This window comes from Lepus europaeus, chromosome 22 (assembly GCF_033115175.1).
Source record: "Lepus europaeus isolate LE1 chromosome 22, mLepTim1.pri, whole genome shotgun sequence".
Lineage (NCBI taxonomy): Eukaryota > Metazoa > Chordata > Mammalia > Lagomorpha > Leporidae > Lepus > Lepus europaeus.
Genome location: NC_084848.1, coordinates 37,522,021 through 37,535,330, shown reverse-complemented (window position 1 = coordinate 37,535,330; position 13,310 = coordinate 37,522,021). Strand labels below are relative to the sequence as shown.

The 13,310-nt window shown below is 40.0% G+C and overlaps 1 protein-coding gene across 1 annotated transcript in view; it reads right to left on the bottom strand.

Annotated features, from left to right (window-relative positions):
* The window catches only part of MNAT1 (MNAT1 component of CDK activating kinase), a 231,626-nt gene that overhangs the window by 120,205 nt on the left and 98,111 nt on the right, over positions 1 to 13,310 (bottom strand). Inside the window, exon 6 of the mRNA XM_062181264.1 lies at positions 9,996 to 10,121. Within this exon, the coding sequence (XP_062037248.1) occupies positions 9,996 to 10,121 (126 nt within the window). The remainder of the gene's footprint in view (positions 1 to 9,995; positions 10,122 to 13,310) is intronic.

Genomic DNA, 13,310 nt, shown 5'->3' with positions numbered 1-13,310 from the left:
AATAAACATTAATAGTAATATTACTATTGGCAATTATAATTACTACTATGTACCAGTTGGCTAGCATATACTGGGCACTGGGTTTGGCTTTTCAAAAATGTATTTATCTGAGAGACAGAAAGACACAAGGCTCCCACATGCCGCTTCAATTCCAAAATACCTGCAACAGTGGAGGCCGAACCAGAACAACGCCAGAAGCCAGGAACTCAAACCAAGTTTCCCAAGTGGGTGACAGAAAACCGACCACTGGTTCATCACCAGTGCTCGGGATCTGCATCAGCAGGAAGCCCAGAGCAGGAGCCAGAGCCCGCTATGAAGCCCAGGCACTGCAACATAGGACAAGGACATCTTAACTGCTAGTACCAGCAGCTTCCCTGGTTCATCATTGCACATATGTATTTCAATCCTCTGATCAATCGTGAAATTAAAAGTTCTCAATTTTACAGTTGCAATAACAAGCTCAGAAGAATAAAGTGCTTGCTACCTTACCCAGAGATACACAGCTACACATTAGTAAAGCTGGAGTTATCTCAGTCTATGCGCACTGTCTTTCCTCTGCACTACATTGTCCCTTAATTCAAAAGCCTTAATCTCGTAATCTCTTAATGAGTAGTGTTTTTCTTCACATTATTTAAGGATGCATTAATACTTCCTACGTTTGAAAGTTTAAAACTCATCATGAATATTTGATATTATTTAAGTACCCAAATATCCAAGTTCATATAAAACTAACTTAATATGTGCAGCCTTTGCTCTCAAAATGTTTAAAATCAAACAGCTAGCACACATATGGCCAACAAGGTGGGCCGCTATAAAATTTATAAAGAGTAGGCTAGAATGGGCTGTTGGAGAAATGAAGACGTATATGCAGAAAAAAGAACAATGTCCCTACACTTAGAGGTCAAAGGCTGGCCATTTTATATACTTAAGGGCCTTTTTCCTCACAATCTCAAAAATACAATTTCTTAGTTTAAAAAGATAATATATGGGGTCGACGCTGTGGCGCAGTGGGCTAAAGCCCCAGCCTGCAGCACTGGCATCCCATATAGGCACCAATTCGAGTCCCGGTTACTCCTCTACTGATCCAGCTCTCTGCTATGGCCTGGGAAAGCAGCAGAAGATGGCCCAAGTCCTTGGGCCCCTGCACCTGTGTGGGAGACCTAGAAGAAGCTCCTGGCTCCTGGCTTTGGATCAGCTCAGCTCTGGCCATTGTGGTCATTTGGGGAGTGAACCAGTGGAATGAAAGACCTCTCCCTCCCTCTTTCTCTCTCATTCTACCTTTCTCTGTAACTCTTTCAAATAAATTTTTAAAAAATTCTTTAAGAAAAAAAATAATATGCAAGAAACACAAAAAATTAAAGGTAAGTAATTATTAAGTACCATTCAGAGAAAGACATTCAGAAGAACATAAGGCAATATTAAAATTCTTTTTCTCTCCAAATCTGTGTGTTTTGCTGCAGGATATTAAAAATCACTAAAAATAAACTGAAAGTACGTTGGAGGCTAAGCAGCAATTTGTACAGCATATTCTTTATCCCCAATCTCCACCAAAAGTAATCAGGTAAAAAAGTAAGAATTTCTTAACCAAACTGCACAGGAATTTAGGCACAAATAAAGCATGGTGCCATCAGCAGTGAGTTCTGAGTCTAGAGAATGACCCACTGTTAATCTTCAAGTTGTTGAACTTCAAACCAGGGAGGATGAGCTGAGCTGAGAGCTCTTCTTCTCATTAAGATATGCTGCTGAAACAGCTTCACCACAGTGAATCTATCTGCTAATCTCAGAGAAATTTGGCAAAGGCTGCCTATTTTGGTCAAATTAGTAAATCTGCTAACCAATGACTGGTCTTCAAAAAATTTGAAAGCTGGCTTTTCCAAATACAGTTGTCCTGTGGTTTTTGCAGGGGATTCATTACAGACTCCCTTAAAGATACTGAAATCCACACATGCTCAAGTACCCTATTTAAAATGGTTCTGCATTTGTACCTACACACATCTCCCTCCCATACTGGAAGTCATCTCGAGGTGACTTACAATGCCTAATTAACAAAAATGCTTTGGGAACAGTGGTTATGGTATATTATTTAGGGAATAATGACAAGGGAAAAATGTCTACACATGCTCTAGACAGAAGCAATTAGTTTTTCCAAATATTTTTGACCTGTGGTTGGTTGAATCCACTGATGTGAAACCCAGAGATACAGAGGGCCAACCATAATTTTTAAATGAACAGAACACCCTGAAATGGCCTCTATTTAGGGCAAAAGAAAAACACTGGACTACCTAAGAAGTCTACTCCCAGAAGGTTAAAAGAACTTCAACACAGAGCAGAGGTATTAAAGAGGTAGGAATTCAGACAAGGAAGAATGACATGAACGATCATTCTTGCTAGCAATGGGATAATGTGTTGAGAATTTAGGTGTATCTATTAAAGTAACAATGACAATTTTTAATTTTGGCTGTAAATTGAATGAAGCCCTGCTTTAACCCCAATGGGAATTTCTCAAGAGCAAAGCAGAATGCTGTGAACTTAAGAAAAATAAGGACAACAATTTGCTTAAAACTTCTTGCTACATACCCACTAATTAGGTAACATGGTAGTTAGGTCCCAAAAGCACACATAAAATTCTGTCACAGGGGGCCGGCGCCTTGGCTCACTTGGTTAATCCTCCACCCACAGAGCCAGCATCCCATATGGGAGCCGGGTTCTAGTCCCAGTTGCTCCTCTTCCAGACCAGCTCTCTGCTGTGGCCTGGGAAGGCACTGGAGGATGGCCCAAGTGCTTGGGCCCCTGCACCTGAATGGGAGACCAGGAGGAAGCACCTGGATCCTGGCTTTGGATCAGTGTACCTCTGGCTGTTGCGGCCACTGGGGGGGTAAACCAATGGAAGGAAGACCTTTCTCTCTGGCTTTCTCTCACTGTCTAACTCTGTCAAATAAATAAAATTTTAAAAAAAAATTCTGTCACAGAACATTGTCCTCAAGGACCTCATTTAAGATGAGCCAAGCTTGAATAATAACCTCTGCAATGCAAAGCAGGAGTTACTATGTGTTTTAAAATTTAAACAAAATGCTGGGGAAGACATCAGAGCATTTAATCAAATTCCACTCAGAAGAATCCTCATAGAAATGACATTTGATAATACCTCCAATTGTAACTAAGTGTTCATAAGCAGTTAAACATATTCCAAGGCGAGTAAATCACATTTAAAAAGGTACAGAGGCTTAGAAGTACTTCAGGATCTTCATACTATTTAATGTGAGCCTAATATGTAAGATTCATTCACTCATCCAAAGACATTTAATAAAGGTCTCCCATGTATCTGAGTCTACTCTAGGTGTCTGAGACAAACACTGTTCTAGTTCAGTTTCTATTGTAACAGAAGACAAACGCTAAACAATGTATCCATAAAAGGTTTTCTGAGAGGATACATATTATGAAAGGTTGGGGTGAGAAAGGGAAGACATTTTAGGATAGCCAAAGGGTCAGTGTGAATTGACTATAAGAGCAAGAGAGAAGGGGAAACATTCTCTTCATAGTGCCTTTTGTTCATGTCTAGAACAGGCTGTTTGTTACCACAGGCCTTCTGTTCTTGTGCTGTTCTCTGCTTTGATTTTTGCATGGCTAACTCCTTTTCACCATTCACTTAATAAAGACAAGAAAGTGGATGGTTAGTATTCTGGATTTCACTCTAACTGTAATGGGAAGGCAGCAGAAGATATTAAACAAGGAAGTGATGATGTGATTCTTTTTCAAGGTTAATTATACCATCTTTCATTTGGGGAACTACCCAACATACCTAAAGAAAAGATCATAGCCACACAGAACAGAGAGACCAGATGGAATGCTACTATAATAGTCCAGAAAAAAGCCGGCGCCGCGGCTCACTAGGCTAATCCTCTGCCTAGCGGCGCCGGCACACCGGGTTCTAGTCCCGGTCGGGGCACCGATCCTGTCCCAGTTGCCCCTCTTCCAGGCCAGCTTTCTGCTGTGGCCAGGGAGTGCAGTGGAGGATGGCCCAAGCCCTTGGGCCCTGCACCCCATGGGAAACCAGGATAAACACCTGGCTCCTGCCATCGGATCAGCGCGGTGCACCGGCCGCAGCGCGCCTACCACGGCAGCCATTGGAGGATGAACCAACGGCAAAAAAGGAAGACCTTTCTCTCTGTCTCTCTCTCACTGTCCACTCTGCCTGTAAAAAAAAAAAAAAATAGTCCAGAAAAAAAATAATGGCAACTAGCCTAACCTGATAGCAATGTAGAGAAGTATATAAAATTCAAGATAAATTTTGGAGGTACAGCCAAGTAAATATCAAATCATCCAGATTTTCAGATTGCTGGAGTCAGAAACTGAAATATACAGTTGCAAAAGACTTAAGCAAGTCTAAGTCTTCTACTTAGATCTTAAGCCAGAACTTAATTCAATATTATACTGGTATATACTATAAAAGAAAAAGAACTGGAAAATAGAAACAGCTGCTACACATTTGCCAAAGAAGCAATATTATATAATAGGCAACAGTAAAAGAACAGTAAATACAACCTTATCCATTGAGAACAGTAAAACAAATAATCCTCTGCCTTTTAGAATTAGAATATTACCTTTAATTAGAAAACACCTTGGTACTGTTTTGAGACATTCACTCTTGCATATTCATCATGAGTCAGGAACAAAATCAAGCCTCTCCCATCAACACTTGACATATATCCATCTCCTGACCTGTGTATATACATATGCATGTATTCATTTCCAGCTCCAACCCAATTAAGAGCAAGGAACATCCAGACCCAAACAGCAAAAGGCCCTCTACTGCTCTGTTAGGGACTTCTCTGACCTGCACACATGCCCAGGTAACCACCGCACATGACTTCCCAGGGGTAGCGTCAGTAAGCAACAAAGCCATTCTGAGTGAGTTGTGTGCAAAATACGGAACTGCTCCTGCTCAGAACACCAAGTTGGTGCAAATCAAACTGCTATGTGCCACAGGGGATGAAGCTAGAACTTTTGGTTGATCAAAGTACTCTATATCACAAGGAAATCAGTAGGCCTCCTCATAGGATAAAAATCCCTGCCCAGCTCCCATCACTGGGCCAGTGGGTTCTGCCATGCTGACTCCCTTAAGCTAGAGCATAAGCCTCCAAATATACCTTGTGTGGGTTGCATACTGGCCTCTTGTCAATTTCTACCTACAAGTGAGACAGATAACCTGGGGTCGATAACAATTGTGCTCCATTTGCAAACAAAGAAACACTAATTCTGTAGCTATACTGGGCCATTTACCACTAGACTTCATCCTGGAAAGTTCCTTGACTGGTAAGTCTTATCTTTTTTTAAAGATTTTTTGTTGCTATTTATTCATTTGAGAGGCTGAGGACAGAAATGGACATCTCATCTGCTTGTTCACTCCCTACATGCCCACAACAGCACACCCCTGACAGGTCTTTTCAAGGTAACCTCTGTCACTTCAATACTGCATGGCATTAACACTCGTTTGGGAAAACTCACAGGCATCCAATGATAAAAGTCAATCAACAGTTCTGCAAATTCCATCATCTTGAGCTTTTAAATGAAAAGGAAAATTCAGTTCTCAATTCTACAACTTCTTGCATAGTTTTTCAGACTCTGCCCAATAATAACAGGAGGGGGTCTTCAGAAAGCTCACAGAAAACTATGCATGGATTTCAAAAACTTTTTGTACCATTATAAATTTATCTTTTAATTTTCTTTTCCATGAACTTTTTGACAGCCCCCTGTATAACCAAAGTACAACTTGTTTACCAGTGGCTGCCTCTCTCTCTAGAATTCACCACAAAACACCCAACATACTGTCAAAAAGAGTAAGGAAAAATATTTAATGATTTAACAAACACTGTTCTCTAATTTCACTAAAATTCAGAGCATCAGCTATAGCAAAAATATTCTACTCTTTCCTTTTTCTGCTATTTTTATGGCTTCCCAACATGGTACTAGATAAATAGGAATGTATATCAACTTAAGGAATCAAAAAAATTTTCATTCACTAAAATGTCAAAGTGGTAGATACTTGCACTGCAAAGTACAATTTGCCAAGGGATTCATTTTGTGATGAAAACAGATAAAGACTGGTATGATTGCGATCAACCATTCCTTTGTTCATCCACACATCCATCCATTCAACGACACAGTTACCAGCCAAGGTTTCAGAAAGCCTGTTAGGTACCAATTCCAGGAGCTTATAAACTGACAAAGATGACAGAAGGGTAAACTGAACATCAAAATATAGTAACTGTAAGCCTTAGTGTAAAAGAATCCTCAATGGTTATTAATTTAAGGACAGTGGCAGCGTGCAAAACAGAGACTATACCGTAGCAATAGCATGATTAAATTTAAAGCTCTCCTCTGAACTTGATAATACATAACATTATTGATACTATAAGCATTTCACAATAAACTATGAACCTGAAAGTTTATACTTTGAAAGGAAACATTATTTTTAAAGAAAAAAATTTTAAGCTTTTGAACAGCACTTGTATATACAATAGATATATGAAGAAATTTTATATTACAAAAACAAATTATTATACACTGCTTCCTTGCTTTGGGAGTAAGTAGCATCTGCAGAAGGGTAACTGATTTTTTTTAAAGATTTATTTATGTATTTATTTGAAAGGCAGAGGTACACAGAGAGAGAGAGAGAGAGAGAGAGAGAGAGACAGAGATAGAGACAGAGACAGAGTAAGAGATCGTCCATCTGCTGGTTCACTCCCCAAAATGGCCACAACAGCCAGAGCTGGGCCAGGAATTCCTTACGGGTCTCCCATGTGGGTGCATAGGCCTAAGCATTTGGGTCATCTTCCATTGCTTTCCCAGGAGCATTAGCGGGAGCTGGACAGGAAGTGGAGCAGCCAGGACTCAAACCAGCACCCACATGGGATGCCAGCATTGCAGGTGGTGGCTTACCCTTCCAAACCACAACATCAGCCTGGGTAATTAATTTTTATTTCATACTTATTCAACACTGTAAAAATCCCAGGCAATATCCAAGGTATACATTATTTAACCCTCAATGCAACCCTATGAAGTGAGATATAACCCTATTTTATAGATGAAAACAGGAAACTTGTCCAAGGTAACACAGATAGATTTGAGGCAAAATTTGAATGTGTGTGTTCTTACTCTAATTCCAATACTGTTTTCATTATATATGCTTACAGAAGGTAAAGAGTTATAGAATAAATTAGTAAATGGCTGGGGCCAGCGTTGTGGCATAACAGGTTAAGCCACCACCTGTAACACTGGCATCCCACATCCAAGTCCCAGCTGCTCCACTTCACATACAGCTCCCTCCTAATGTGCCTGGAAAGGCAATGGAGCATGGCCCAAGTCTTTGGGCCCCTGCACCTACATGGGAGACCTGGAAAAAGTTTCTGGCTCCCAGCATCAGCCTGGCCCAGCCCCAGCCACAGCAGCCATTTGGGGAGTGAATCAGTGGATGGAAGATTCTCTCTCTCTCTCCCTCCCTCTCCCTTGCCTTCTCCCTCTTTCTCTGCCTGTACCTCTGCCTTTCAAATAAATAAATCTTTTTTAGAAAATTGAACCTATGTCATCAATTCATGTCATTGTTAATAACAAATAGCTTCATTTATCAAGAGCGTAGATATAAGCACTCTGCTGGGCACTTTGCTCACATTATTTCACTTAATGTCCTCAGTAAGTTTATGAGACAGGATTATTATCACCACCTTACAGGCAAGGGAAAAAAGAGCTTACTAGAGAGACTAAGAAATGTGTCCCTGTCAAGCCCTGGCTAAATGGGTGGGTTAGGGGCAGGCATTTAGCCTAGCAGTTCAGACACCTGCATCCCATGGAAGAATACACAGTTTCCATACACAGATTCCAGTTTCCTAATGTCGATTCTTGGAGTCAAGTCACAGGTAACGGGATTCCCATATCCCCCAGGGAGATCTGGATTGAGTTCCTAGCTTGCAGCTTTGACCAGGCCCAGCCCTGGCCCTTGCTGGCATTTGGGAAGCAAACCACTGAATGGGTGCTCTCTAGTGTACTCTTTATCTCTCTATCCTTGCCTCTCAAATAAATTTAACAGCCTAGCTGAGAGCTGAATTCAGGTCTGTTTGGGTCCAAATGCCAATCCTTAATAATGCTGTCACACTTTTTATACTACTACAATGAAACTATTTTAAAATACATTCACTAATTTAACATTTGACTTTATCTCAAAAATCTGAAATGCTAAACACATACTAAAGTCAATATGCTAAAATATCTATTTCCTAAACAAAAGAAACAACTTTTTTCTTTGAAAGGCAGCATCAACAGAGAGGGACGGATAAAGATAGAGACAGAGAGACAGAGAGAGACAGAGACAGAGAGAGAGAGAGAGAGAGAGAGACAGGCAGACGGACCTCTTACATCTGCTGGTTCCCTCCCCAAATGGCTGCAACAGCAGGGGCTGAGCCAGGCTGAAGCCAAGAGCCTGGAACCCCATCTGGGTCCCTCACTTAGGTGGTAGGGGCCCAAGCATGTGTGTCACCTCCCACTGCACTCAGACAGCTAAGCAGAAAGGTGGATTGGAAGTAAAGCAGACAGTACTCGTGCCTGTGCCCATATTGGATGCTGGCATCCTAGGCAGTGCTTAATCCATTGCACCATGATGCTGGCCCCAAATGAAGGAATTTTATGAAAGTATACAAACATAAGAGGGTCTTCAAAATGTTCATGGAAGCATGTATTATGGATTTCAAATTTTTTGCAGCAAAATGAACTTATCTTTAATTCTATTCTTCAATTAATTTTTTGAAGCATCCTCATATCATTAGCTTATGAAATCTTTCCTTTGAGTGAATGGCAAAAATAAACACTTTTAAAACCAAAATTAGTCTATCTTTAAAACAGTCTCGAAGCTAAAAATGGCTTCAAAGTATTTTTTTAAAATACATGCATGTGGGGATGGGCATTGTGACACAGTGGATTAAGCTACCACTTAGGACACCCAAATCCCATATTCGAGTGCCTGATTTGAGTAGCAACTGCTCTGTGCTTCTGTTTAAGCTTCCTGCTAACGTGCCTGGGAGACAACAGATAATGGCCCAAGCACCTGGGTTCCTACCACCCACATGGGAGACCAGATGGAATTTCTGGCTCCTGGCTTCACCCTGGCCTAGCCCCAGTTGTTACACGAATTTGGTGAGTAAAGCAGCAGATGGAAGATCTCTCTCACCCTCTATCTATCCCACTGTCACTTTGCCTTTCAACTAAATACCTTTATAAGTTATGTACATGGAGAAGAACTGTTGGAGGAAATATAAAGTGATACACTTTCGTCCTATTTCATATATGCCAATAATTAATTCCCTAAAAATATTTATGCAATTTCTTTCAAGAAATGTTTTTCTACATTACAAACTTAAAAACTAAGAAAAATACACAAAAACAATTTTCACATACAACAATATTTTGTTGTCTACTTTGAAAATTATGTATGGGGCCAGCACTGTGGTGCAGTGGGTTAGGTCTCTGTGTGCAGTGCCAGCATCCCCATAAGGGAGCCAGTTCAAGCCCAGGCTGCTCTGCTTCCAATCCAGCTCCCGGCTAATGGCCTAGGAAAGCAGCAGAGGATGACCCAAGTCCTTGGGTCCTTGTACCCATGTGGGAGACCCAGAAGAAGTTCCTGGCTCCTGGCTTCGGTCTGGTCATTGTGGTCATTTAAGGAATGAACTAGCAGATGGAAGATCTCTCTCTCTCTGTCTCCTCTCTCTCCATCCCTCTCTCTATCGCTCTGTAACTCTTTCAAAGAAATAAATTAATTTTAAAAAATTATGTATTACTTTTCACTTTCCACTTATACTACACATACCATATTTCCAGACATCTAGCTTAGATCAGACACTGTTGTTAAACATATGAACCCTTCAGGCTCCTTCAGAAATCAATATAAAATCATAAAGTATAATACTTGACCAATTTATTTAAAAAAAAGCAATTAAAACAAGGCTTACCATCTTGATGCCCGTGGAAAATGTCACTGGTTTTACAGGTTTAGGTTTCTCAAGTTGCATTTCCAACTGGGTAGATCTATCTTTATGCTGAGCCAAAAGCAGAGCAACGGGGAGATCAGAACTCTCCTAAGAGAAAAGTTCAAGTTCAATATGAAAGTTAAAAAGGGAACACTAAACAGCAACAAGATTTGTATTTTAAATCATGCCTTTTCTAAAAGCATCTGATGTCAAACTAAATATTCATTTTATGGAAAACACTTTACAAAAAATATTAACATTCCATAATTAGAAAAGGCTGTTGTAGACTTATAAATCAAAATAACGTGCAAACAAGTATTTTTATAAAATCCACATTAAAGACAATATAATAGGATCCTATTTCATCTAGCAAACCAACCATATTTATTGAAACAAAAAAAAATAGAAGTTAATCACAAAAAGAGTGGTACAAAGTACTATAACGTAGATCAGATGTTTATCTGAGACACATTCTTTTTAACAGTGAATTCAGACCAGTCTGAAATTGTTTCCCATTAGGTTTTACCTGAGGCCCTTTGGAAATTATCCGCGTTTTACTTTGCACAATAGAACTATTGTAAGTACAACCAAAAGTGTATTTATTTTCTCCTCTATTAACTTACTCTTAAAAATTAAGTCAAAAATTTTTTAATTAAATCACAAAATGATTAAGAATTTTTAAATCTTATATTGATTGATACTAAATCAGAACCACTATTTTCAGAAATCTGAGCACACACACACACATTTTAACAACACAAGCAAATTACTAATTCTTCTATGCAGACTGCCATTTATCCTGTTTAACATGAAGTCTTTTTACATGGTTGAACTGTTGTGGTGCTAAGGCATAAACGATAAGTTATCCAGACACTCAGTTAAATAAGAACCTAGAAACCCAGGCAGAGGGAAGATTTAGAAAGGAGATTCTCTCTCTCTCTCTCTCTCTCTCTCTCTCTCTCTCTCTCTGTCTCTCTCTCTCTCACACACACACACACACAGAGTGCCTTCTATATCTGTAAACAAAAGTACATTTCCCTCTCCCACACCAAGATTGTCTGCAAAAACAAACACATTGTTCAAATGAGCTATAAGTCTTTAAAATAGTGACTACCCATAATTTAATACTGAAGAAACTCTACAGTTAACATTTCACAGCACAAAAACAGATTCTAACTTTCTATCCAAATCTATTTACCTTTAATTTTTAAAGCCCAAATGTGGTTAATATAGTTAAAGGAACTGTTTTAAGATTATAGTGTAGCTGGGGCTGGCACTGTGGTGCAGCAGGTTAACACACTGGCCTGAAGCACCTGCATCCCATATGGGCACCGGTTCGAGACCCTGCTGCTTCATTTCCAATCCCGCTCTCTGCTATGGCCTTGGGAAAGCAGTAGAAGATGGCCCAACTCCTTGGGCCCTTGTATCCGTGTGGGAGACCTGAAAGAAACTCCTGGCTCCTCGCTTCAGATCAGTGCAGCTCCGGCCATTGGGGCCAATTGCGGAGTGAACCATCAGATGGAAGACCTCTCTCTCTGCCTCTCCTCTCTGTGTAACTTTTTCAAATAAATAAATAAATCTTTAAAAAAAATTATAGTGTAGCAGAACTTAAAATAATAAGCAATGTAGCCTATTTGTCCCAGCATAAAATTTCATATCTAGATTTTGTAATACAAGTGTTTCTGCAAGAGCAATGCTACAATTAAAACTTTTAAAAGTAAACAGACAGGCTGGCACCGTGGCTCACTTGGCTAATCCTCCGCCTGTGGCGCTGGGACCCTGGGTTCTAGTCCCGGTTGGGGCGCCGGATTCTGTCCCAGTTGCCCCTCTTCCAGGCCAGCTCTCTGCTGTGGCCCGGGAAGGCAGTGGAGGATGGCCCAAGTGCTTGGGCCCTGCACCCCATGGGAGACCAGGAGGAAACACCTGGCTCCTGGCTTCGGATCGGGGCAACGCCGGCCTTAGCGGCCATTTGGGAGGTGAACCAATGGAAGGAAGACCTTTCTCTCTGTCTCTCTCTCACTGTCTATAACTCTACCTGTCAAAAAAAAAAAAAATAGCATATTATTGTCAAGCAAAAGTATTGAGACTTCACTTTAGCACTAATGCAGGGGAATTAATGAAATATAGTATGGGAACATACCTGAATACCTTACATATTCCACAACAGCTTAGTACATTATTACTACATTAATAACAGTATGGCTGAGAATCCCTAGATTGTCATTAAGAATTTTATGATAGGGGCCGGTGCTGTGGCATAGTGGGTAAAGCTGCCGCCTGCAGTGCCAGCATCCCATATGAGCACCGGTTTGAGACCCAGCTGTTCCTCTTTGGATCCAGCTCTCTGCTACGGCCTGGGAAAGCAGTAGAACACGTCCCAAGTCTTTGGGCCCCTGCACTCACATGGAAGACCTGGAAGAAGTTCCTGGCTTTGAATCAGCCCAGCTCTGCCATTGCAGCCATTTGAGGAGTGAACCAGACCTCTCTCTCTCTCTCTGCCTCTGCAACTCTGCCTTTCAAATAAATAAATAAATCTTAAGGGGGAAAAACATTTTGGCATAATTCTGGTTTTACATAAAAGGAACTAAATGTTAAAATGCCTTGGTAAATAGCAGAAATGTAATTAAAGTAAGTATTCTACAAATAGAAAAATTTTAATACTAAAGCAAAGAATTTAATTCAAACTTCCTTTTATTTTCAGTTTAGCACTCAACATTTTGGGGCTGAATGCCTCTGTGGGTGTTAAACTAGAATTAAGCAGGAGCTCTAACAACAAAAAAAAACTATAACGTAAAAAAGACTATGTGAAATATATGTGTTCTGTGAACACATAACATGCAGATTCCACCTTTCAAGTTCTTCATTTTTCTTAGCGTTACATTTTACCTTGAAAGGTTTCCTAACCCAATTATCTGGAGGTACCTGTTTAATATTAAAGTGACTTTAATAAGACTGCCTGTACTACTCATTAAAAACTATATAATGACCATTTACAAAAGATTATTTGAACTGACTTTAAGGAAGCCATGTGGCAAACAATATTTCTAATAAAAATCAGCTAAAATGTTTGACAATCATTTAGGCCATACAAAATTTAAGACATAAACCGAAGGGAATTTTCAAACAGGAATATAAAAAGATTTAATAAGTCAGGGCGTGTTTGAAAATCTTTTTCCAAACCAATTTAAAAAAATGGAGTCTACAATTAGGATTAAGTAAATGGACTTTTTAGGCAACATTAAGGCAAATGCCAAGCCATAAACATAAGATTATAACATTAAAATCCAATCATGTACA